The sequence below is a fragment of the Strix uralensis genome, chromosome 19 (assembly GCF_047716275.1).
Source record: "Strix uralensis isolate ZFMK-TIS-50842 chromosome 19, bStrUra1, whole genome shotgun sequence".
In the NCBI taxonomy this organism is placed as follows: Eukaryota; Metazoa; Chordata; class Aves; order Strigiformes; family Strigidae; genus Strix; species Strix uralensis.
The window spans coordinates 14241912-14262667 of NC_133990.1; the positions used below are offsets into that span (position 1 = coordinate 14241912).

The 20756-nt window shown below is 41.7% G+C and overlaps 1 protein-coding gene across 1 annotated transcript; it reads left to right on the plus strand.

Annotated features, from left to right (window-relative positions):
• Positions 1-2802: 2802 nt before the first annotated feature.
• On the plus strand, positions 2803-19683 carry PRKAR1A (protein kinase cAMP-dependent type I regulatory subunit alpha). Its single transcript, XM_074888843.1, has 12 exons — positions 2803-2893; positions 4020-4083; positions 5010-5188; positions 10534-10707; positions 11339-11430; positions 11658-11719; positions 12240-12286; positions 12925-13083; positions 13738-13798; positions 14097-14218; positions 14834-14915; positions 17195-19683. The coding sequence occupies exons 3-12, from the start codon at positions 5012-5014 to the stop codon at positions 17365-17367; spliced, it is 1149 nt and encodes a 382-aa protein (XP_074744944.1). The 5' UTR covers positions 2803-2893; positions 4020-4083; positions 5010-5011; the 3' UTR covers positions 17368-19683.
• The last annotated feature ends 1073 nt before the right edge of the window (positions 19684-20756 follow it).

Genomic DNA, 20756 nt, shown 5'->3' on the forward strand with positions numbered 1-20756 from the left:
ATGCTTTTTACAGACAAATTTATTGGTCTTTTATGAGAGTAGGAATATGTATCCTACATGACTTAATGTAGAATGGAGATGAGCCAAGTGCCTAAGAGTGATGAGGTGGCATTATCACTCAGTTGATGAAGGAATTGCAATGATGAAGAGCGCTGCTGTTTTTCATCATGAAAGTAGTGCTTTTCACTCCTTTTTATGAGGCTGAAGCAGAAGTGGGTAAATACATGAACCTAACAGTAGAGTACTTTACAAAAATGAGTGGGCATACTGGTTCAGGGTCTCCAAGGGAGTTAGGTAGCCAACTCCTCTTAACTTGCAAGGACCTAAATATCTCTGGACTCTCATCCAGAATCTGCCTAGAAATATCATACTTTGGGCAGTGTTTCTTGGTTTAAAAATGAGAGCAATCAGGCTGCTAAAGTCCAGGAAGTCCTATCTGCAGTTTTCTACAAGTCCATGCTGTGACACATGATGATTCGCAGCCCCTGCCTGGGGAGGCGCCTCGTCTCCTCCATGCTCAGACTCCACCAGTATTTACCAGTCTCAAAAACTGAATGTCCCATCACTAAGGACACGTGATGGTTACCATCACTGAAATCACTACCAAGCTAACCCAGAGTGCTTGTCACTGGGGTTTGAACCAAGACTGACTACCAGATTTGTCTAAAAAACTAATAGAATGGTGCTTTAGGACAGCCCCTGCTACAGGATAGGAGATGAAACTGAATTAGAAAAATGGTTCTGTGGAGTTCTTACTAAATGTCACCAGAAACAGCCAGTACAGCTCTCCACCTTACCCTCTTCACGGTGACTCGCTGGCTGTGTCACACTACGTCTCTCCTGCTTGTGCTGGTATATTCTTGCACTGGTATATTCCTGTGTTGGTATATTCTTGCGCTGGTATATTCTGCTGGCAGACTGGGCAGCTCTCCTCTGCTCTTCAGCAGGCACAGCCTCAGGCAGCAGATTGCTTCATGAGAAACTCTTAATGCATAAAATTGTTTGAAATGAAAGTTGTGGGAATGGTGCTGATGGTAATGCAAGTTATTTTCTCAGGAATGTTTATTATTTAATTAGTTAAGACCAGGGTCTGACTGTAATTCAGACCAGACTAAATTGAACAGGGCTTTGTTTTTAATTTCTCTTATGTCTTTAACAGTGTAAGAATTAACACATGAGTATGTATGAACATACGCTATGGGCAGCATGATTTAACTTTCCAAGACAGATCGGCGCTGACTCACAGTGAAGGAGTTGGTAACAAGAGGGGATCTCAGGCTGGCATCACAGGGCTCCTTTTGAAAGCTTGTGCTGTTCCCTTTATTACACTCCTGCCTCACCATCTGAACTCTGGCTTCAGAGCTGGGGAGAGGATTGCATCAAGAGCACGCTGTTCAACAGTATACTTGTTTTCTTCGTACAGAGAATGTTGCAGAACAGGTTTTACATAAGGGTCTGATCTTTGTTCCAGATGGGTTCTATCCCAAAACAGCACCGGGACTTGTCCAAACAAGAAGTGAGATGTGACAATAGACAGCTTGCAAAAAGGGAAGATAAAAGGCACAAGAAGAAGTGTGTAAGGGGGAATGCACACAACTTTTTTCTATCGTTCAGAAACTTCTAGTAGCTTTCAGTTAGAGAGATATTCTGTTACCAGGTGAGCAAGTAGATTTGATATTTACTAATACCGTACTGGCAGTATTTCACAAATATTAATGATTCCTTACTATTCATATTTTTTGTACAAGCTCCAAATTTTGTCTTAAGTGTCAGAAAATCCTGGACCCTGGCTTGTAATTAACCTGTCACAGGCAGAAGCTAGCAAACATTTCAGGACTGTGAACTCCGGGGCTAGATTTGGTGTGTCGTAAATGCAGATCCAAGATCTACACCTAAGCTGTTATCCTTTATTTCTTCAATATGAGAACTAGTAAACAAGAAACGCCACGGCTGGTAGTTCTTGACGGCTCGTCATGTCATTGCAAAAGCACCAGTATCTTCTAATCTCAAAGTGTACATTAAACTAGTTATTTTGGTTGTATGTTACTTGATTCTCTGATGAGTTAAGCACTGAGTTGTGGTTGAAATGCTCTCACAGCAGTTGTAACCCCGAGTTGTAGGTATGTTCTCAGTTGTAAGGAGACCCGCTGACGCACGATTTGGGGTTCACTTCGCACTTTCCCCCGTCCCAGAGGGCTCTGTCCCTCCTGGCCAGCGCAGCCGAGATCTCCGGTGACTTCTTCCAGGCTTTGAGTTCACAAAGCGAAGGGACTCAAAAGGCTCGTAGACATATGAAATAATTCTGCACGCGGATTTTAAACCGATTATGGCGAAATCTTTGCCAAACTCGAACACAGTTTGTTCCCCTCTCCCCAACAGTCTCTGATCTCTTCACCCGGCGGTTCCAAGGCCGAGGGTCCCCAGCACCCGCCGGCCGCGGCTCTGTCCCTGTTTAACCGACGCCTCTTTCCCCCCAGCGCCATTCCGCAGGATTCCGGGAGCCCTCGCGCGGGACAAGGCCTACACCGGGCGGAGGCGGCGCCGCTCCCGGAGCCGGCAGGTTCCCTCCGCCCCGGGGGCCCGGCCCGGCCCGCCGCCGGTGCCCGCTCCCCTCAGCGCCTCGGCCGTTCTCTCCCGGCCTTAAAGGCGCCGGCGGCGCTCAGCGAGACGCGCCGTTTAGAGCAGCGGCGCGCTGCGCTGCCCCTTTAAGGTTACCGCGGCGACGGGGCTGGGTGAGAGCGAGGCGCATTGACGTCACGGCGGGCAGTGATTGGCCGCCCCGGTTGGTTTCCGGTGGGAGCCGCCGCCGTTGCTGCCGTCGCCGAGGGCCGGGCCGGGCGCGGAGCGGGGCGGGGGGGCGGTGGTGAGGGCCCGGCGGAGCCGCCCGCGCCAGGTGAGCGGCGGCGGCGCCCGGCCTGGCGGGGCAGCCCCTGAGGGGATGGCGGGGAGGCCGGGCCGGGTGGGAAGGGCGCGGAGCGGGAGGCCTGCGGCCTTGGGGGCGGGGGCCGGCCCTGCTGGGGGGAGCGGCCCGGTGCCGGAGCCGGCAGCTCCCGGGGCGGGGGGGTCAGTGTCCCCTTTCCTGCCTTGGCTGAGACCCCGTGTCCCAGGGGGGAGAGCGGCCGCGCTGCGTGGGGGCCCCCCGCGGGCTCGTCGGGCCGTGCCGGGCGCCGCCTCCAGGCGTTGAGACGCTGAAACGATCCCCCAGCCCGGTTTGTCCCCCGGCCCGGGCACGCCGGGTGGTTCCTTTCGCCCTGGGGGCTGCTCGCACCGCACCGCTGGGCCGCGGCGGCTCTGGGGAGCGGCGAGCAGCCCCGGCCCTGCGGTGAGGGGCGGGCAGGGCTTGGCAGGGCAGCCCCGGGGCGGGCAGGCCGGGCCCGGGCGGTCCGCGGGAGCCCGAGGGCAGCCCTGTGTTACGGGACTCCGGAGAGCTTCGGGTTTGCAACGTGCAGAACAAAACCCTTGTCAAAATGCTGGAGTTTTGACGATTTCTTTAGTATTTTCCGCACTGGTCTTGCAGTTCTCGTGAGCAGCCGTGGCCCGGGTGTGCTGTCTGTCAGCAGCGCGATGCTTTTTCCATAGATTGTAATTAGTAGGCTGTCATGGAGCTACCGAGTTTCTCTGGGGCTGTTAATTAGGACTGACCTTCACTGTGCGAGTTGTCAAAACAAAAGAAGTAACTGGAGAACTTTAAGGCACTTTTGCAGTCCATGGGAAGCCCATACTTGGTGTTTATGCAACACATCGTACATCTGTCTGTGCGTACTTATGCAGGGATTAACTGTGACAAGAATGAAACCTGTTTGAAGTGTGAGCAATTTCGTGTTAACTGCAGTCCTCCTGTAATCTCTAGGAGCATAATTCAGAGGGACACAGTGTTACATTGCCTATGTCGTCTGTGTTTCTTGATCTGCTGCCTCACTAGGATAAAACTCATACTATGACTGCACCGCTTGGCTTTTCAGTGACTTGTCATTTCTCAAAATTATTTTGTCTGAATCCATTTTTTTCCCTTTCAAAAGCTGATCCTGGGATCAACGTATCTTACTGCATATTCATAAGCTGTTGTCACTGGCCCTGTACCAGGTAACTTTATATTTCATCAAAAATGCCTTGAGAAATTCTTTCCTATTTCTTTAGCTGTCTCAGTGTTAATTCCTTTCTGAAAAAAATGATGTGAAATATTTATATATATATAAATATATTTTAAAATGGTTCTATAACCTGAAAGGCGGGGGGAAAAACCTGCTTAAGAATATTTTTGAAAGTGTTACAGCTGACGCTATAATTTTAAAGTCTCTTGAAAACCTGGCATCGTAACAGATGTGTTTAAAGATGTACTCTTGATTATTTACAGTTGACAAAATATTTTGGGGATTGCAGTGTATCCACAGAGATAGTTATGAAGTATGGACCAGTTTAAACTGGAGAGTAGCTTTTTATGAGTAACACACCTAATCCCATAACTTTCCTTAGTGGACCCTGCCTTGGCGTTTGGTGAACTGGCTTTGGCTTCAACCTTAACATGTTTCACTTCCTAATACTTTTCATACCGGCCTCTCGGATTCCCAGCTTCCACCCACTGATCTCCTGGTCATCATCCCCATGACCCCATACAGACCGTACAGCTCTGTGCAGTGAGCTCCAATCCTACAAAATAGTAGGTTTAATCAGCAGAAAGTTTAGGTGGAAGCTTCCCTGGCTTTGAGTGCTTGCAGGGCTTGAATTGTTGAAGCTTTCCCAGCTCAATCAAATGCTTTTCCTTTTGTGCCTGGCTACAGAGCACCCAGATTTTTTATTTCTTTCCAGGTGCTAAATAAGTTCATAGCTTTTTCTTTCATGGTTTAGCTTAGTTACTAGTCTTAGAGATAAAGGTAGTTCTGTGCTGGGATATCAGTAAGATGATAATGCAGCATAACTTTTTTTTAGGCAGCATAACGTCCCTGACTCTATTGGGCAGCAGAATTTTCATTTCTGCTAGTTATTTAAGCTTCTCTTTCTCTTCTCTTCAGCAATGGCAGCTTCTAGCAGCAGCAGCAGCGAGGAGGAGCGTAGTCTTCGGGAATGTGAACTTTACGTCCAAAAACACAACATCCAGCAACTTCTGAAGGATTGCATTGTACAGTTATGCACCGTGAGACCTGAAAGACCCATGGGATTCCTCAGAGAATACTTTGAAAGATTGGAGAAGGTAAAAAATACGTGGTGGGAGGGGAGTGAAACAACCTGAACGTACATCATCTCTTTGTGATTTAGAGGTTGAGCGTCAGATTTGAAGTGCTCCTATTGGCTGTTGGAAATGGGGACTGATGCTTTTGGAAAACAAATCCTGTTTTCCAGTACTTCAGGCCAGTTGATCAGGGTGTGAAAGCACCTCTGTCATAACGAAGCACGCAGGGCAGAACGTAAAATGACAAGGAGACTTAATCCAGCTGGGATGAAGATGTAATCCCTGCCTCACGCTTACTCATAGAAGCTAAAAGAGAGCCTACACAATCATGCCTGCAGTTAGATGATTGACCAAAAGCGTTTGACCTTGGTTAGACACTGCAATAGGCATTTGGTTTCTTCTATTGAGACAAATGGTTTAGAGCCGTTCGGGTACAGCACAGCAGTAGTCGGCCAGCAGTAGTTACCCAGGCCTAGGTGAAGTCAGACACAAGTATTTGCATTCCAAATCTCTAGGAGAGCGAGCCTGTTTCTGCCTTCTCTTGGGAGTTTGGTGTTGGGGTTTTGCTTTGTTGTTCCTTTTGTGTTTGTCCTCAAGGTCTCGCTGGTGTTTTTGTTGTTGTTGTTGGAAGCATTCTGGGATCTTGGGATTGGAAAGCATTTTGTGATCTCGGTGCTCATGTTTGAGATGGTGATTTCACATTCTTTTGAACTGTTCACTTTATATTGATATCTAAGCCGATAGGAAAGCTGCTATGAAAATGGGAGGTTTTAAAGGCTAATGCAGAGGAAAGGTTAGATACAGTGACTCCATTCAGAGCACAATTAGTAAATAAAGTAGCTGTGACCTTCTACAGCAGTCATTTGCAGGTGCTGCTTGCAGTGTTTATATATGGGAGTTACAGCTTTTTCTTATTTTTATTCTAGCTACTTGCTGATGTAAAAAAGAAAGAAATTAACACTAGAGATCATAAATATGTATAGTGGAAATCGTCTTTAATGTTTAATGGAAATGTTCAAGGTAGATACTGGAAAATGACTAAATAGTGCAGACCAACCTCCTATAACACACAATGTGTTCAAGGAATGTTTTGCTTATTAAATGAACAAGAGCTCTGTAATATGTCTGACATTTTTTTGGGTAGTTGCATCTTGAGTACATTCTATTTCAGAGAGAATGCCAGCAGCAAACCAGGTAGTAATCAGGTCCTTAAAAATCCATTGTCCCTCCCTGTTACCGTGCCTCCTTCCCCACCTCAGATTCTGGAGTTTCTAAGTACGGATAGATTGATAATTTTTAAAACATCATCCCAACTGTTGATATATAAAGCTTTACAAAGTAAACTGCGTTACTGCACTTAGAATAAATTGTAAACCAATCCATATGTAAGGATATAAAATAGGAATGTTTGGATGCTTTTGTGTAGTGGACTTATGGTCAACATGCAGTATTTAAGATTAAAGGAAACTTAATTTGGTTTTAGCAATACAACAAGTTAGCTTTGAACTTAATCGTGTGTATTCTGGAGTTGAATAACTGTTGATGATTTGACTCTGGTGCAAATAGGCTGTCTAAGTACTCAATCAGCCTATAAGGAAGCTGAAAATAAAAATGCTTAGGTAATGTTTTTTCCCCTTAAATTACTCTAACAGTTTTGGTCAGGGTCTTTTATGAGTGGTGTTGGCGTGGGTTATACATGCCCACTAGTGCAGCTATAGCTACAAGTGAAACCGTAGCATTTTTCTTCTTGCCTTCTTGAATTTACAAATTGCTGCAGCTTTCTCGTACGTAATTTCACCACTGAGTCTAATGGATTGGTCTTAGTTTAACCAGGTACTCTGGTACCTTAATAGCTATCAAATAACAGGACAGTGAACATCCTGTGCTACGTTGATGAACTCCTCTGACATCCGTGTCTGGAAAGCATAAATGTTAAGTACTATTATTAACCAGCTCTAACCTGGTACTTAGCTCTGGTAAAGCAAAAATGTTTGAAATGGAATCTGCTTCACCTTCCAGAAGTAATGTCTGTTACATCTTTAATAAAGCAGAGCAGCTTTTCAATATACTTTCTAAATCTGTTAATCTGTTAGGCTGGATGAAATTGAAGTTGAGATACGGTATTTTTTTTTTTTAAGATTGAATTCTGAAAGAGCACCATTTAAAACCGAAGTGAGGTTGCTGTTTTCTCTCTAGTTATCCTGACAAGTCATCTCCTCCACAGAGCGCAAACACAGAGCTGATTCACTGTCATGTTATTAAAATACACTGAAGACATTTAAACATGCTTTTGAATTTATGTTGAGAAACATTAAAATTACTGCCTCTGAGATTGTGGTAGGTGCTATAGGAATTCAGATGTCCTGAGTTATGAAAGCTGTTACATGAATCTAATTACTACACATTGATTGTATAAATGTTTTTATTTTATCTGTTTGGTGTACTAAGGCCTCTGTTCTTTTGGCTGTGCAAACATGTCTGGTTACACCAATGCATACTAAAAGCTAACAGTTATCCAGTGCTGTGCTTGGCAGTGTAATGTAGTCTGAGCTATGGAAATTTAATGTAAAGATCGTTATTACAGCCTGCCATATGGATCTTGGATATTGGACATGGCTGTCCACTGGAGTAAGTGTGTGTTTGAAATACTGAGTGTAATGCAGTTATGTGCGTATTGGGCTTTATAGAAAGCTGGAATTATGAAGTGTGATTGACATCTAGGCACTGTACCTCTTCCCCACCACCTGCCCTGCCTCCACAGATACATGCCTGAATATTTTCCTATTTTCTTAAGTGTTTCTTTTGCAAAACATGGTAGGTAAGAAGGATACATTGTGCAGTTGAGAATTTTAACACTGCTTCTTTAGTTTCTGAGTGTTTGGGTTTTTTTAATATGTGGAGAGCTGATATAAATTAAATATTAATTAGCCAGAAATTGAGACTGTTTCTGGTGTAATGACAATTACCAGATGCCAGACTATACAGTGTAAAACATAATTCTGAAATGGTGAAGGTTGTCTTTAGTAGCTGATAGACTTAAATATGAGTATGTGAAGTCTCATCACTTTAATATTTCTCACTTGTAATAATTTAAATGGGCTTAATAACTATTTCTTACTTGTCAGGAAGAATAAAATTTACAGTCAGTGGTCACTGACACTGAAAACTTTGAACTGCTTGATCAGCTGAAAGACCAGGATCAACACTTGGATGTAATAAATAGGCTAACTTTATTATTAACCCTTTTTAAAATCCTGGTAATGGTTATAACTGATCAGCACAGAACAAAATGAATGCCTTTGTCCATTATGTGTTTAATCTGAGGAGCTTCTAAACCTGAACAAATACCTTTTCTCACTCATAAACACTGGCTAGATTCTAAGGTAACTGAGAATAATAACTGCCACTCTTTCTTCAGGTCCTGGTGTAATTTTTCTCTGATCTGATGGTATAACGTGATTTAATATTGGAAATTATAAAAGGTGTATTTTAAAAAGATGAATACAAGAAAAGCTACTGCTGTGAAAACAGTGGGATTTTAGCGTGTCACTCCATGGCACGGTGTTGTCTTGTGACGTGTAATGTGAATATATGGAGATTACCCTCATTCAGCGATAATCTTCCTCTTGATGAGTGTTTATACAGACTATTTAGAATGGGTGGTATATTTTAAGTTAATGTGTTATCTTACCCACCTGTGACTTGTTTCTGTGTCCATGCCCTACCTTAACATACTTTTTAATATAGTAATGTTGAATCTCAGATCAGGCAGAAGTTGTATTTTTTTTCTGTTAGTGCAGTTTCCTCGTTCCTTGATAAATGCTGCTGAAGTGCTTCTAACTCGGAAGGTTAGAGGATCTCCATATTTTATGTGATACTGCAGAAAATACAGCAGCTGGTGTTCACTTCTTTAAAAAGTGTCAAGCTTTTTTTCCCTGGGTTAAGTATTCTGTGTGTGAATGAACAGTATGTTTCTGTGGTTGGTGGTGTTGCCCACTTTGTAGGGAGGCAGTTTAAAGTGAACACTTACTACTGCTCAAGCTATTTTTAACTTCATCTCAGTTGAGACTTGTTTCTCTAAAATCAGAAGATAGAAACAAAGTTTTAAATATGGTTTGCTCCCATCATTTTGAAATGTAGCACTATTTTATCAATGGGCAAAAAGCAGGAAGCGAAATGTGATTTGATGGATCAGTGCTTGCTCTTCAGCCATCTGAGAGGTGTAAAATGTAAACTCACGGTAATGGTTATCTGATGTCCCTTTCCTCAAAGTGCTGGTGTTATACATAGCCTCGTGCACCTCCGGGGAGAGCGTGGCAGCCAAGCAGCGAGCTGCCTGCCTGGACAGGGGACGATTTCATCAAGGACACTGGGACAAACCCAGCTTTTCAAAGTGCCAGGAGCTCGCAGGGAACAGATGACTCCTTGTTCTTTTAAGGCATGTCCCAAAACCCTGTTTCCTTAACACTGGGAGAGTCATTTGAGCTGTTATGATGCAAATCCTCTGGCTCCGAGGTGGTTTTGGTTTTAATCTGATTTTAGTTGATTAAGGTGAATCTTCTGATGTATAGAAGAATCAAATTTCTGTATGTCAAGCTAGTTAGACTTCATTTTATTGTAGTTAGACTTCATTTTATTGTAGTTAGACTTCATTTTATTGTAGTTAGACTTCATTTTATTGTAGTTTTCTACAGTATCACTACAACACAGCGCAACAGGTAACTAAGGGAAATAAGGAAAATGTGTAACATTGTGCAAAATTGACAAATCTGTAGTTTGCGGGGAAAAAAACCCTACTGTTTGGCCTCTAGCATCCTTCCTCCAGCTCTTTTGTAAGCAGTGTTCATATTTCTTTCTCCTAAAATAACTGTTGGTTATTGAGTATCAAGTTGGTCCATGACTTGACCTTGTTTCAGAAGCTTCTCCTGTAACATGGATTTCAGAGGAATTGCTTTTCTGTCTTTCAAATCAAAAAAGGCTTAACACCTCGCAGCTGAGGGACAGAACTGCTGGGTTTACAGTCGGGAAAATGTCTTTAGCATTTGCAGAATGTCCTCATTGCCTGTTGAATAGACTAGTGGAAACTAGAATCAACTTGTTTAAACTTCTTAATTTCTTAAACTGTTAGTGTAACTTATTAAAATAAACACCAGTGTGATACGAATGTTCTGAATGAGAGGCATATCTACCATCGGTTTTGGAAGGCCTTTGATCTTGGTTGCTGTAGTCTCCTGTTTGCCTTAGTGTGGGAGTAATAGTACACAGGAAGCTCCTTTGCATTGGCAGGCTAAATTGGAATATGATATATAACGACTTTTTTTCTTTACTGGATTATGTGACACAAACATGTCTTCCTTCCTGTTTAGGAGGAAACAAAACAGTTGTTGAATCAACAGAAGTCTGGTTCACGCTCAGACTCACGGGAGGATGAAATCTCTCCTCCTCCTCCCCTGAACCCTGTGGTTAAGGGTCGAAGAAGGCGTGGGGCCATCAGTGCAGAAGTCTATACAGAAGAGGATGCTGCGTCGTATGTTAGAAAGGTGCTCTAACTTTTAAACATTGCTAAAAATTGCATCTACAATCCAAGAGTTTATCTAAGACCATCTTCTATCCAGTGTCTTAAATAACATGAAGCTCCTGTAGCCTGTTAAGTCTTGTGATAACTGTAAAAAGCAGACCTGTGTATATAGCTGTTTAACTGGAGGTTAGAATAAACTGTCCTGCAATTAAACCATTTACGCTTAACTTAAACCTGTTCCCTTTGAAGTAATACATATTTAGATGTACATATATATCATATATATAAACAAAGTGCTTCCAGTTAGTCGACAGCTGCAACAACATTACGTTTAGCCCAATGGCAGAGCAGACCTGCTGCTATTCATAGGAAAACCCAAGTTGAACAGATACTTGTACTCTTACAAAAAAACTTACAAATTTAGCATGGAATGATGCTTTTTACAGTTGAATAAAATAATACAAGATTTTATCTACCTTCTGCACAAACTGGCTGTAAACATTGACTTTTTTTTTTTAGATCTGTAGTGCTTGAAAGAAACTGGAAAAACTCAGCCAGTGTTTTGCAGCAATTTAAATAATTTATTTACCCTATGGAATGCAGAAATTTTTCTTGAAAAAATTAATCAGTTACTTTTTCTGGTTATATCCTAGGTTATTCCAAAAGATTACAAGACTATGGCTGCTTTGGCAAAAGCTATTGAGAAGAACGTGCTGTTTGCCCATCTTGATGATAATGAAAGAAGGTAGGAATGAATCTTTGTAGTTTTAAAGACAGTTTCTTAAAGTGCAGGCTTCGGAAGAGCTAAATGTGTCATAACACACAAAGCTGTACGGCCTCTTTACAACAGTCAGTGTGACTGTACAGAGGCTATAGGATGAGTGCTGATGGGTGGGAGGTACGGATGTACGAATGCGTGCCTGTGTGGCAGCTGTGCGAGCAGTTCTCTAATTTTGATATCCTTTTCTTCAGTGACATCTTTGATGCAATGTTCCCCGTCACTTACATTGCAGGAGAGACTGTCATACAGCAAGGCAAGTGACAATGTTTACATTGATGAATAAGTTGGAGATGGTGAGCAGACTCTGGCCTAGTGCTCTTGTTAGTTTTTGGGGGTTTTTTTGAATGTAAAAAGATTGAATGCAGTGACCCTTTCTTGCTGTGTTATCTGAAGCACAGCTCATGCAGAGGTGAGGCCTGGAGCCATTGTAGGAAGATGTGGGTTTGTTTCACGTGTTACCTCTTGGAAAGATTGTAATTCGATGGCTCTGTAGAACATGCTCTGTTGGTTTATGGATCCGGTACACCTTTCCAGTAATCCTGGAAATGCTGCTGATCTCCCACATACCAGTAGATGTGCTCTTTCACAGGCTGAGGGGAGTGCAAAATAGCAAAATGTGAAATTTCACCCTGTAAGCTGTGCAAAACTTGTCTCTGCCAACCTTGTTAGATTCTAAACATCAAAGCTGACAGAGATGCCAGTTCTGTGAGACACAAATGCTTGCATAGCTTTACTCTTTTTAGTATGTATTCAATTTTTGTTTTCTTCTTTAGGTGATGAAGGTGATAACTTCTATGTTGTTGATCAAGGAGAAATGGATGTAAGCATTATCAGTAGTTTATTAATGACATGTTCATCCCTAGCAGAAGAATAACCTGGTATTTGTTAGGCTTCTTCTATGGGTCCTTCCTTTAGCAGCTTTTCTCATAAAAAGTTCTACTTGTAGAAGCTTATTTTGCTTTGGAGCCTCTTTGCTGCTTAATGGCTCAGTCTGGCTGCATAGACTGTGGGTTGTGTTGGGTTTCAAAATGAATGATTCAGTCACCAACACAATACTAACGCTTTACAAGTGCAGGGTGGAGTCCAGTTGAAGTGTGGGACAGGTTTTAAGAATGACCAGGCTTTTTATTTTCCAGTCCAACTAACCCACAACTTTCTCTGACAGAGACTTTGTTGGGATTTTATTTCCTGTCAAAGGGTCTCAGCAGTCTACGTGTGTAGTCTCTGTGCATGTGATGTAGAAGAGGGTCCTTTAGTGGATGAAAGTAAAAATTGTGGCTGGGACTGGGATTGGCTGTGAAGTGTTGATAAAACCCTGAAATGGTCAACTGCGGCTGTACAGACGTGAGAATTTCCCTTTACTACAAAGGAAATAGGGGTAGCAGGAGCTTCACGTTGTCTCTGAGCAGCTGACGAGGCGCCGCGGGCCTTGGCTCACCACCATGCGCTGCCTTTCAGGTTTATGTGAACAACGAGTGGGCCACCAGCGTCGGGGAGGGTGGAAGCTTTGGAGAACTTGCCCTTATATATGGAACTCCCCGTGCTGCAACTGTCAAAGCGAAGACGAATGTGAAGTTGTGGGGCATTGATAGAGATAGCTACCGAAGGATCCTGATGGCAAGTATTTTTCTAGCTGATGTGTGGCTTTTGCCGTTGACTCTAGCTGTGTGCGTGACCTGGAATTATGCTTTTGGCTTTACTATTCACTCAATTTATACTGGTCATTTGACCTTCTACCTGTGCCTGTCATTTGCTGGAGTTATTTATTCAAAATCCTGCTATCTCTCTTTTGTAATCAGAGAACTGATCACTTGGCATACATTTATCAGGCTTGGGGCCATGGGAAATCTTGCATTAGTGAAAAAAGTACCAGTGCAGTATTAAACAGGACTAAAAATGTAATACCTATGGGTTAACATGTCAGATACTTCAATTCTGTGCTGCATTTAGCTTGCTATTTGTAAGTAGTATGTGTGAACAACAGTTGTAACTAACTGGAGCAGGTGTTCTGAATTTTGATAAGGTTATCCAGTTAGAATGCATTTTAGAAACATTAAGGCTGCAATAAATGTTAAGTACTTTATGAAGGTTGCTGAACTCTGAAATGAAATTTGAAAACACTTAATCTTGTGGGTTTGGGATCTGAGACAGGATGTGGTATGACTGGTTAAATTTTTTTGGTCTTGTTTTACACGATGCTTCAAATAAAACTCGTGAAGTAGAAAGCAAACTTACTTTGTGTGCTTGGGTTTGTTTTTCTTTTTTTTGTAGGGGAGTACTTTGAGAAAGAGGAAGATGTATGAGGAATTCCTTAGTAAAGTATCGATATTGGGTAAGTGAGAAGACTTTTGTTCTGAAATGGAATAAATTGCCATAATCTAATAAAGCTGTTATTCAGCATTATTATGATTACAGGCTATTGTGGTAGTCTGTTAAAACTGACTCCAAAGCCTGTATTGCTTTTCTGCATCATTCCAAAATAATTCTAATTCACATCTTGATACCTGATGAAATAGGTTGACCTCTGTAAACCTTTGACCTTTATACAGGTTGACCTGTATCAAGACAGAGCAAAAAATACAATTTCTGCCTTGAAAAGATACTCTGTTAATGAACTATTAACTCTACAGAATCTCTGGACAAGTGGGAGCGTCTCACTGTAGCTGATGCATTGGAACCGGTACAGTTTGAGGATGGGCAAAAGATTGTGGTCCAGGGAGAGCCAGGAGATGAGTTCTTCATTATCCTGGAGGTAAGGAAGGTCAAAATTAGAAGCTCAGAACTTTAGTACTTTTTTTTTTTTTTTTTAACATGTCTTATTCTGCCATTAAATAGATACTTGGAGGAAAATGACACATAAGAATGTGCTTGTAGAGAATCCCTAAAGAATTATAATCTTGCTGGACATGCAGAAGCTTATATTTAGTTTTGCTTGTTTTTACAAATGGTACTTCCAGGAAAAGTAACAAGTTTCTGGCTGAAATCAGTTTATCTTTTTCAGAGAACTAGAGACCCATTCTAGATAGCTAGTAACGTCTTGCTAGTGGTATCATTGTTTTCTGTCTGGGTTGTTTGGGTTGGGGTTTTTTTTTGCTAGTCATACCATAAATTCTTAGTATTATGAGGAAAAACAGGAAGAAATCAGTGCTGTGGAGATGTAAATACCCAAGACATTTTATGCTTGGAGAGGAGGGAGCACCAGCTGGTTTTATAGAGCAGCCTGGTGAACTATGTAAGGACTGTGAAGTGGTTTAAGACAGAGACATCATAACAGTTACTTCTGCAAAAGAGCCGATTCCTTGTGGGAATCAACATTTCAAGTGATGCTGGAAATTCCAGTTGTTTAATTGCTGTGATTTATTAAAAGGGCACAGCTGCAGTGTTACAGCGTCGATCAGAAAATGAAGAATTTGTTGAAGTGGGCAGACTGGCACCTTCTGATTATTTTGGTGAGTTACGTAGTGACAACCGTGATTACATACACCACTGTCACCATTTTACCTGTGCTGTGTTGATGACTGCTGTGGATGATAGTGATGGGATGGATTTGCTTAAGTACTGTTTTGGCTAACTCCTGTGGTTTCACTCATGTATCACAGAAATGTGGTTGTTCTAGAATACTTTAATGTAGAAGGGGCCTGGGGGTGATTTGGTCTGACCTCCCTACTCTGAGCAGAGCTAACTTTGAAATTTGCTCAGGGCTCAGTTGAGCCTCTTGTGTCTCCAAGGGGTGGAGATCCCACAACCTCCCTGGGCAATTTCTTTCGCTGTTTAACCAGCCTTGTGAATATTTTTTTTCTGTATGCTTGACAAGAATTTCTTGTTCTGCAACTTGTTGCTTTCTCTCTGCCTTTCACTGTGCAGAGCAGTCTTGTTTTGTCTTTATAATCACTCATTATGTAGCTGAAGACATCAATAAGATTCCCTCCTTAGTCGTCTTTTCTCCAGGTCAGACTAACTCAGCTCTTTCAGCATCTCTTTGTACATCCTGTGCTGCAGTCCCCAAACCGTCTGGGTGGCACTGCTGGACTTCCTCTGCTTTGTCAGCATCTTGTACTGGAGACTACGAAACTGTGGTTCTCTGCATGTAGTCTCCCAAGTGCAGATCAGGGTCTCTTCTCCTTCTGTTGAAGGTGTTCTTACTCACCTAAAAGTTACGTGGTATGTAAGTTGCTCTGGCTTGAAAACACTTAGGTATGCTGGCAAATAAAAAGGCTAAGATCCTGTTATAAATAGTTACTTGTGAAGACTTTGAAGTAGCCTTCACATGGAACTAATAACTTGTCTAGTGCATGTTGATTTATTTTGGATCGCAGATGAAGACTGGATACGTATCCTCACAAAGCATTCTTGCAATATAATGTAGCAGTATATAACTATGTTCCTGGTGGCCTTATTTTGGGTTCAGAAGAAAAGTGGCTTGCAGTTCTGAAACAAAGCAAGCAACCTGTTTAGAATCTACTACTTAAAGTTTAAATACTTCCCCTCTCTCTCAAAACAAAAGAAAGCCTAACTTTTTTCTCATGTTTAACGTAGATCCTCTCTCCTTATTACTCTAAGTAGTCCTTTTGCTGAAGCCTTTTGGTGGTTCAGTTTTTCAGCTTTGTAGATGATGTAACCATCAAATACTCTGTCGCAAGGCCTGAAGTGGGATGTACTCGAGTGCACTAATAGTACTGGATCTGACCAAAGGTCTGCTTAGCTCAGTATCTAGTACTAGATTTTTTTGTTCTATGTATGTGGTTTGTCTCTTCTAGTATTTCCTTTGATGTGTACTCTTTGAGTTTCCCACTCTTAAACTAAACATTATCTCTACCATTGTGTTGAGGTGCTGCAGACCTGTCCCCCAGGGGTTTAACTCTCCCTTAGCACCTACTTACTCTTTTGCAAGCCTGTGTTTTGGAGGCTAGTGAGTTCAAGAGTTTTAATTGGTCACAGAGGAAAAGCTCTCATTTCTTTTGAATGTGCCTTCTGATAATGCAGGCAAACTTATTCTCCAACGAGCACTGAGGTCTTTCCTCAGTCCTGAACGTGGAGATAAGCAGCCCAACTGCTTAAAAACAAACCCAGGCGTCAATGCTGTGGTTGCTTTCACTCTTGTTGTTAGGAGTGTTGGGGGTAGCCCTTGTCACCGATGGAAACAGGGGATTGTTGAAAACTTCATTTCCAAATATGTTGTTTAGCAGTTGTGACAGTTATTTGAAACAAAGCTTTTGGCATGTTTGTGCATAACTTATGAAATGAGAATCTGAGACTTCAAGATACTCGTCTTCCACAGATCCTTGATTCTGGCTGGCTGTGGGTCAAAGGCTTGTGCTGGTCTCGGTGTCCTGAGTCTCCTAGAAATACCAGAATTGAACAGTAGCATACCTTACATATTAGAAAAACCACATAATCAAGAAGTAGTTGTTATTTGAGACATGACCTTTTCTTAAATAGAAGCAATGTTGAAAATTCTTTAGGCCTTCTTCAGAGATGCTTGAATGCAGACGGGCTTTTTAATTTAAAAAAGTCCTCATTTAGTTCCTCAAGTAGTCTTTTTAAACTGCCTTCACAATTGCTTCTAATCTAACTATATAAATACTTGCTCTGATCCGTGTTAAAACCTCAATTACCTTCTGTTCAATTCCTGCAGCAGTTTGAAATACAACAGGGTAATTTCTTCGGCTCTTTGCATGTTGATTTTTTTTTTTTTTTTAACGCTGTTTGCACTTTCCTGTTGCCCTAGGTGAAATAGCTCTGTTGATGAACCGTCCCCGTGCTGCCACAGTTGTTGCTCGTGGCCTGTTGAAATGTGTAAAGCTTGATCGACCCCGATTTGAACGCGTCCTGGGTCCGTGCTCGGATATTCTCAAGCGAAACATCCAGCAGTACAACAGTTTTGTATCGCTGTCTGTCTGAAACCTTCCTCCCTATCCGAAACATGCTTCACGAATGCAGACTGCTTTATTACCCTTGTGCAGAGCCACATTGCCACTGGCATTTGCAGCTTCCTGTCTGTTTAAAAAAAGGAAAAAAAAAAAAAAATGCTTATCATGGCACTATTTTTAATTTAGAGCATATTAGTTCTGTGCTCTCTGTCCCATTAAATTAATAGAAAAAGTTCTATGGAGACGTTTGCTCTTACGGCTTCTCTATGTGCAAGTGTCCAACTCAGGCGAGTGCAACCTTGCTTCAGCGAGGGAGAGATCTCCTGCCACCATGCCAATTGCCATAGAGTGAGGAGGTGACAGTAGAGGGGGGGGGGGGAAATTCTTTTAAAGGTGTTTCTCAAATTGTTGGACAGATTTTAAGGCTGTGGTCATAATCTGCTGTATTTCTTTTCAAATGAGAACTGCCCTGGTAATTGAGCTTCTTGGGGCTTGGGTTTTTCTTTTTTTCATATTTTTGGGTACTGTAATCCTGGGTTCAATTGTGAGGCATCAGCTGCTAAGAAAGCCACAGTTGGAATTTAACAGTATAATTGTTCCTGTGTCTGCTGGTTTAAGATTGCTTAGTTATGTTTCTGTCAAGTGTAAATCAAAGCTTTCAAGGTTAATAGTTCTGGTGAACTACTGCAGTTGTTACTTAATTTGCTGACTTGCCGCAACTGATTTTTTTTTTTCTTGTTCTTTCTTCAGCGATAGATATGCCATTTAAAACTCTTCCTGTTCAAAGTGGCAAGAACCAAATGTTACATTAAATGCCTAACTTTGGTCTCTAGTACATAGATTGGTGTAAGAATGGTGCAGCTGTCTGGCTGTTAGTAATGTTCAAGTACTTAGATTGGTGTAGAAGTCAGAAGCAAACATTTTATTTTCCCTGCGACTCTTGCTTGCTTTGTATTCCTCAGTTGACTTTTTAAAAAATGATCATCAGTTCAGGTGACCCTTTATTACCAGGGAAAATAAATGTTGAGTATTTATGGCCAGCACCAGTTGCAGGTGGCAAGCTTGCTGGTCTGTATAGGTGCCGTTATTCTTGGTAGAGAATGTGAGGCAGAAAAAGTGAATGTTTTAACTTTCCTGCAACACTCAGTTATTTTAAGTTTTTTAAATCGGTCAATTCATAACTTTTAAAATTGTTAATTATAAATCTAGTTTAAATACAAAAGGTGCATTCTCTTTCCTTACTTATGGAATTTACATGACGCATATTTCATACTCACTCTTTTTTCCAAGTTCAATATGTTGCGGAGTCTTAAATGTATTTCAGTATTTACCAGCTTTGTGTTCCATTATTCTGTGTGCACCAATACTTCCCAAAAGTTTTTACTGAATTCCACGGTTCAATAACGGTAGGCAATTTTTAAGGTTTCCTTTAAACTGTAATTTATATAACGTAGCGTAGGTTTGTATTTGGGAGTGACAGCAAGCAGTTTTGCATTTGTTGTGCAACTACTTCTAATGATGGAGCCCTCATTTTATTTGCTTTCTGAGGTGATACGGATTCAAATTCAACAGACTTTCTCCCAGGCATGTAGATAATCAGAAAGAGTGCTAATTGATGCAAAATAATACTGAGGGTATCAAGCCTTTACAAAAGGTTTCAGGGTATTTCTGAACCTGAAATCCCAATAATGGTATTAAAACTTTTGTGGTTTGAGTTCTCTATTCAGAAGATGTTGAGTAGAGAATTTCTGCCAGAGTCCTTAAGGAGTAATGCTACCTTTTTGGTTCTTTTTTTTTTTAATGGTAAAACTGTTTTCTTAAGTTTTGACTCTATCCAGGTTTTTTTTTTTCTTATGTGTTCTTTGTGTTACTTTAAAGCACCAAAAACTGTGTAAACTAGTAGAGCTCCACAGAAAATGCACATTTTTTTTATATAAGGCTTTCTAATCGAGTTTCACTACTGCATCTTTTTAGCTTGCTGTTTACTCCCTTTTGTAGTTTTACCTACAAGATTTTAAGATAAATCAGCTAAGTCTGAGTTAAATATTAATCACAGTTATAGCTTTACCTTTGTGTGCAATTTAAATATGTTTGAAACCACAATTGGCATAGTTTTGCCTTAGCTAACATTCAGGGCTTTAGAAGTAATTTTTTGCTAGTCCACCTTTAGCGAATTTATGAAGTCTATTGCCCTAGAGAGCTATAGTCAACCAGAGGACCATTTTTGTATTGTTACCTGACTCTATAAGTCTGATTTACTGTATGTGCTAATATATTATATTATATTCCTTTTGTTATAGATTGTCCTAATGGCAGGTAAAGCAATAAAATGATTTAAATTCTTAAATGCAATCAGTCTCTTTTTTTTTTCCCATCCCTGTATTGTGTTTTCCCTCAGCCTTAGAGTATACATTATTAATGAGATGGTAGAAACCAAGGAGCTTAATGACTTAGCTTGATGTTAACTCTGGAGGCTTGAATTCAAGTCTTAGCTTACAGCACACCTGAACCTGCCCCTCGAGCCTGCCGGAGAGCTTGGACCCCACAAGCCAACCCGTGCCTGTGACCCAGGAGCTGCTCTGGAGTCTGGCACCGGGTGCACATCACTGCTTTTGAGGTGAGAAGGTACCTGCATCTTGCCCAGGTGTCTCTCAGCAACTCGTGCTGCTTTGATCTCTTCTTAAGGTTGTTAATTCCCGGCCCAGCCACTATTCTTGGAGCTCATAAGCTCCTGTAAGTTGTCTGCTCCCATCTGTGCCTACCCTTATGAAAGTTTTGAACGTGTGATGATTAATGAGTTCTGGTGGACAGACAGTGAAAAATAGAAGAGGGGGATTTTCACACTGTGATGAAGTAGGAAAAGTTTGAGAAATGGTGACCTGAAGCAGCTCAGACTAGACATATTTTTCACCCAGCTCTGAGAAAGCTTTCACCTGACTTTGAAGATACATTAAAAAGCTGCCGTGTAAGGGAGAATAAAAATAAGAAGAAAGCAACCTTGCTACCCCTGTTAGTGTACCAGCCGTTTAAACATCCGTGGGTTTGTTTCTTTCATATGCCCCTCCCTTTCCCCCATCCCCTTGATCAAAAAAAAAGGCCAAAACCTTTCTTATTACCTAAAATGAAAGTTTAAAACTTCCACTTCCAACCTTATAGCTTTACTCTTAAACTTATCTTCTGTTGCCATGTTCTTCCTGTTCAAGCAGCCAACAATAACCATTCCAGAACACCGACCAAATTAATTTTGGGCTTATCTGTGGTAAACTCACAAAAAGTCGCCGGTAGAGGGAGATCCAACTTCGGGAATACAGCGTCCTGGACTGAAACAACCGCCCATGCTGAGAGTGACTTAAATCCTTTTATTTTCATCTGTTCTCTGTCCACAAGAGTAACAAGGCCTGTAAGCCCACCAACGTCGAG

Bases quoted from the DNA above. Each gene is read 5' to 3' on its own strand.
- PRKAR1A (XM_074888843.1), top strand. From the start codon at position 5,012: ATGGCAGCTTCTAGCAGCAGCAGCAGCGAGGAGGAGCGTAGTCTTCGG. The intron at 12,287-12,924 runs GTAAGCATTATC...GCTGCCTTTCAG, and splicing joins TTGATCAAGGAGAAATGGAT to GTTTATGTGAACAACGAGTG. The intron at 13,799-14,096 runs GTAAGTGAGAAG...TTAACTCTACAG, and splicing joins TAGTAAAGTATCGATATTGG to AATCTCTGGACAAGTGGGAG.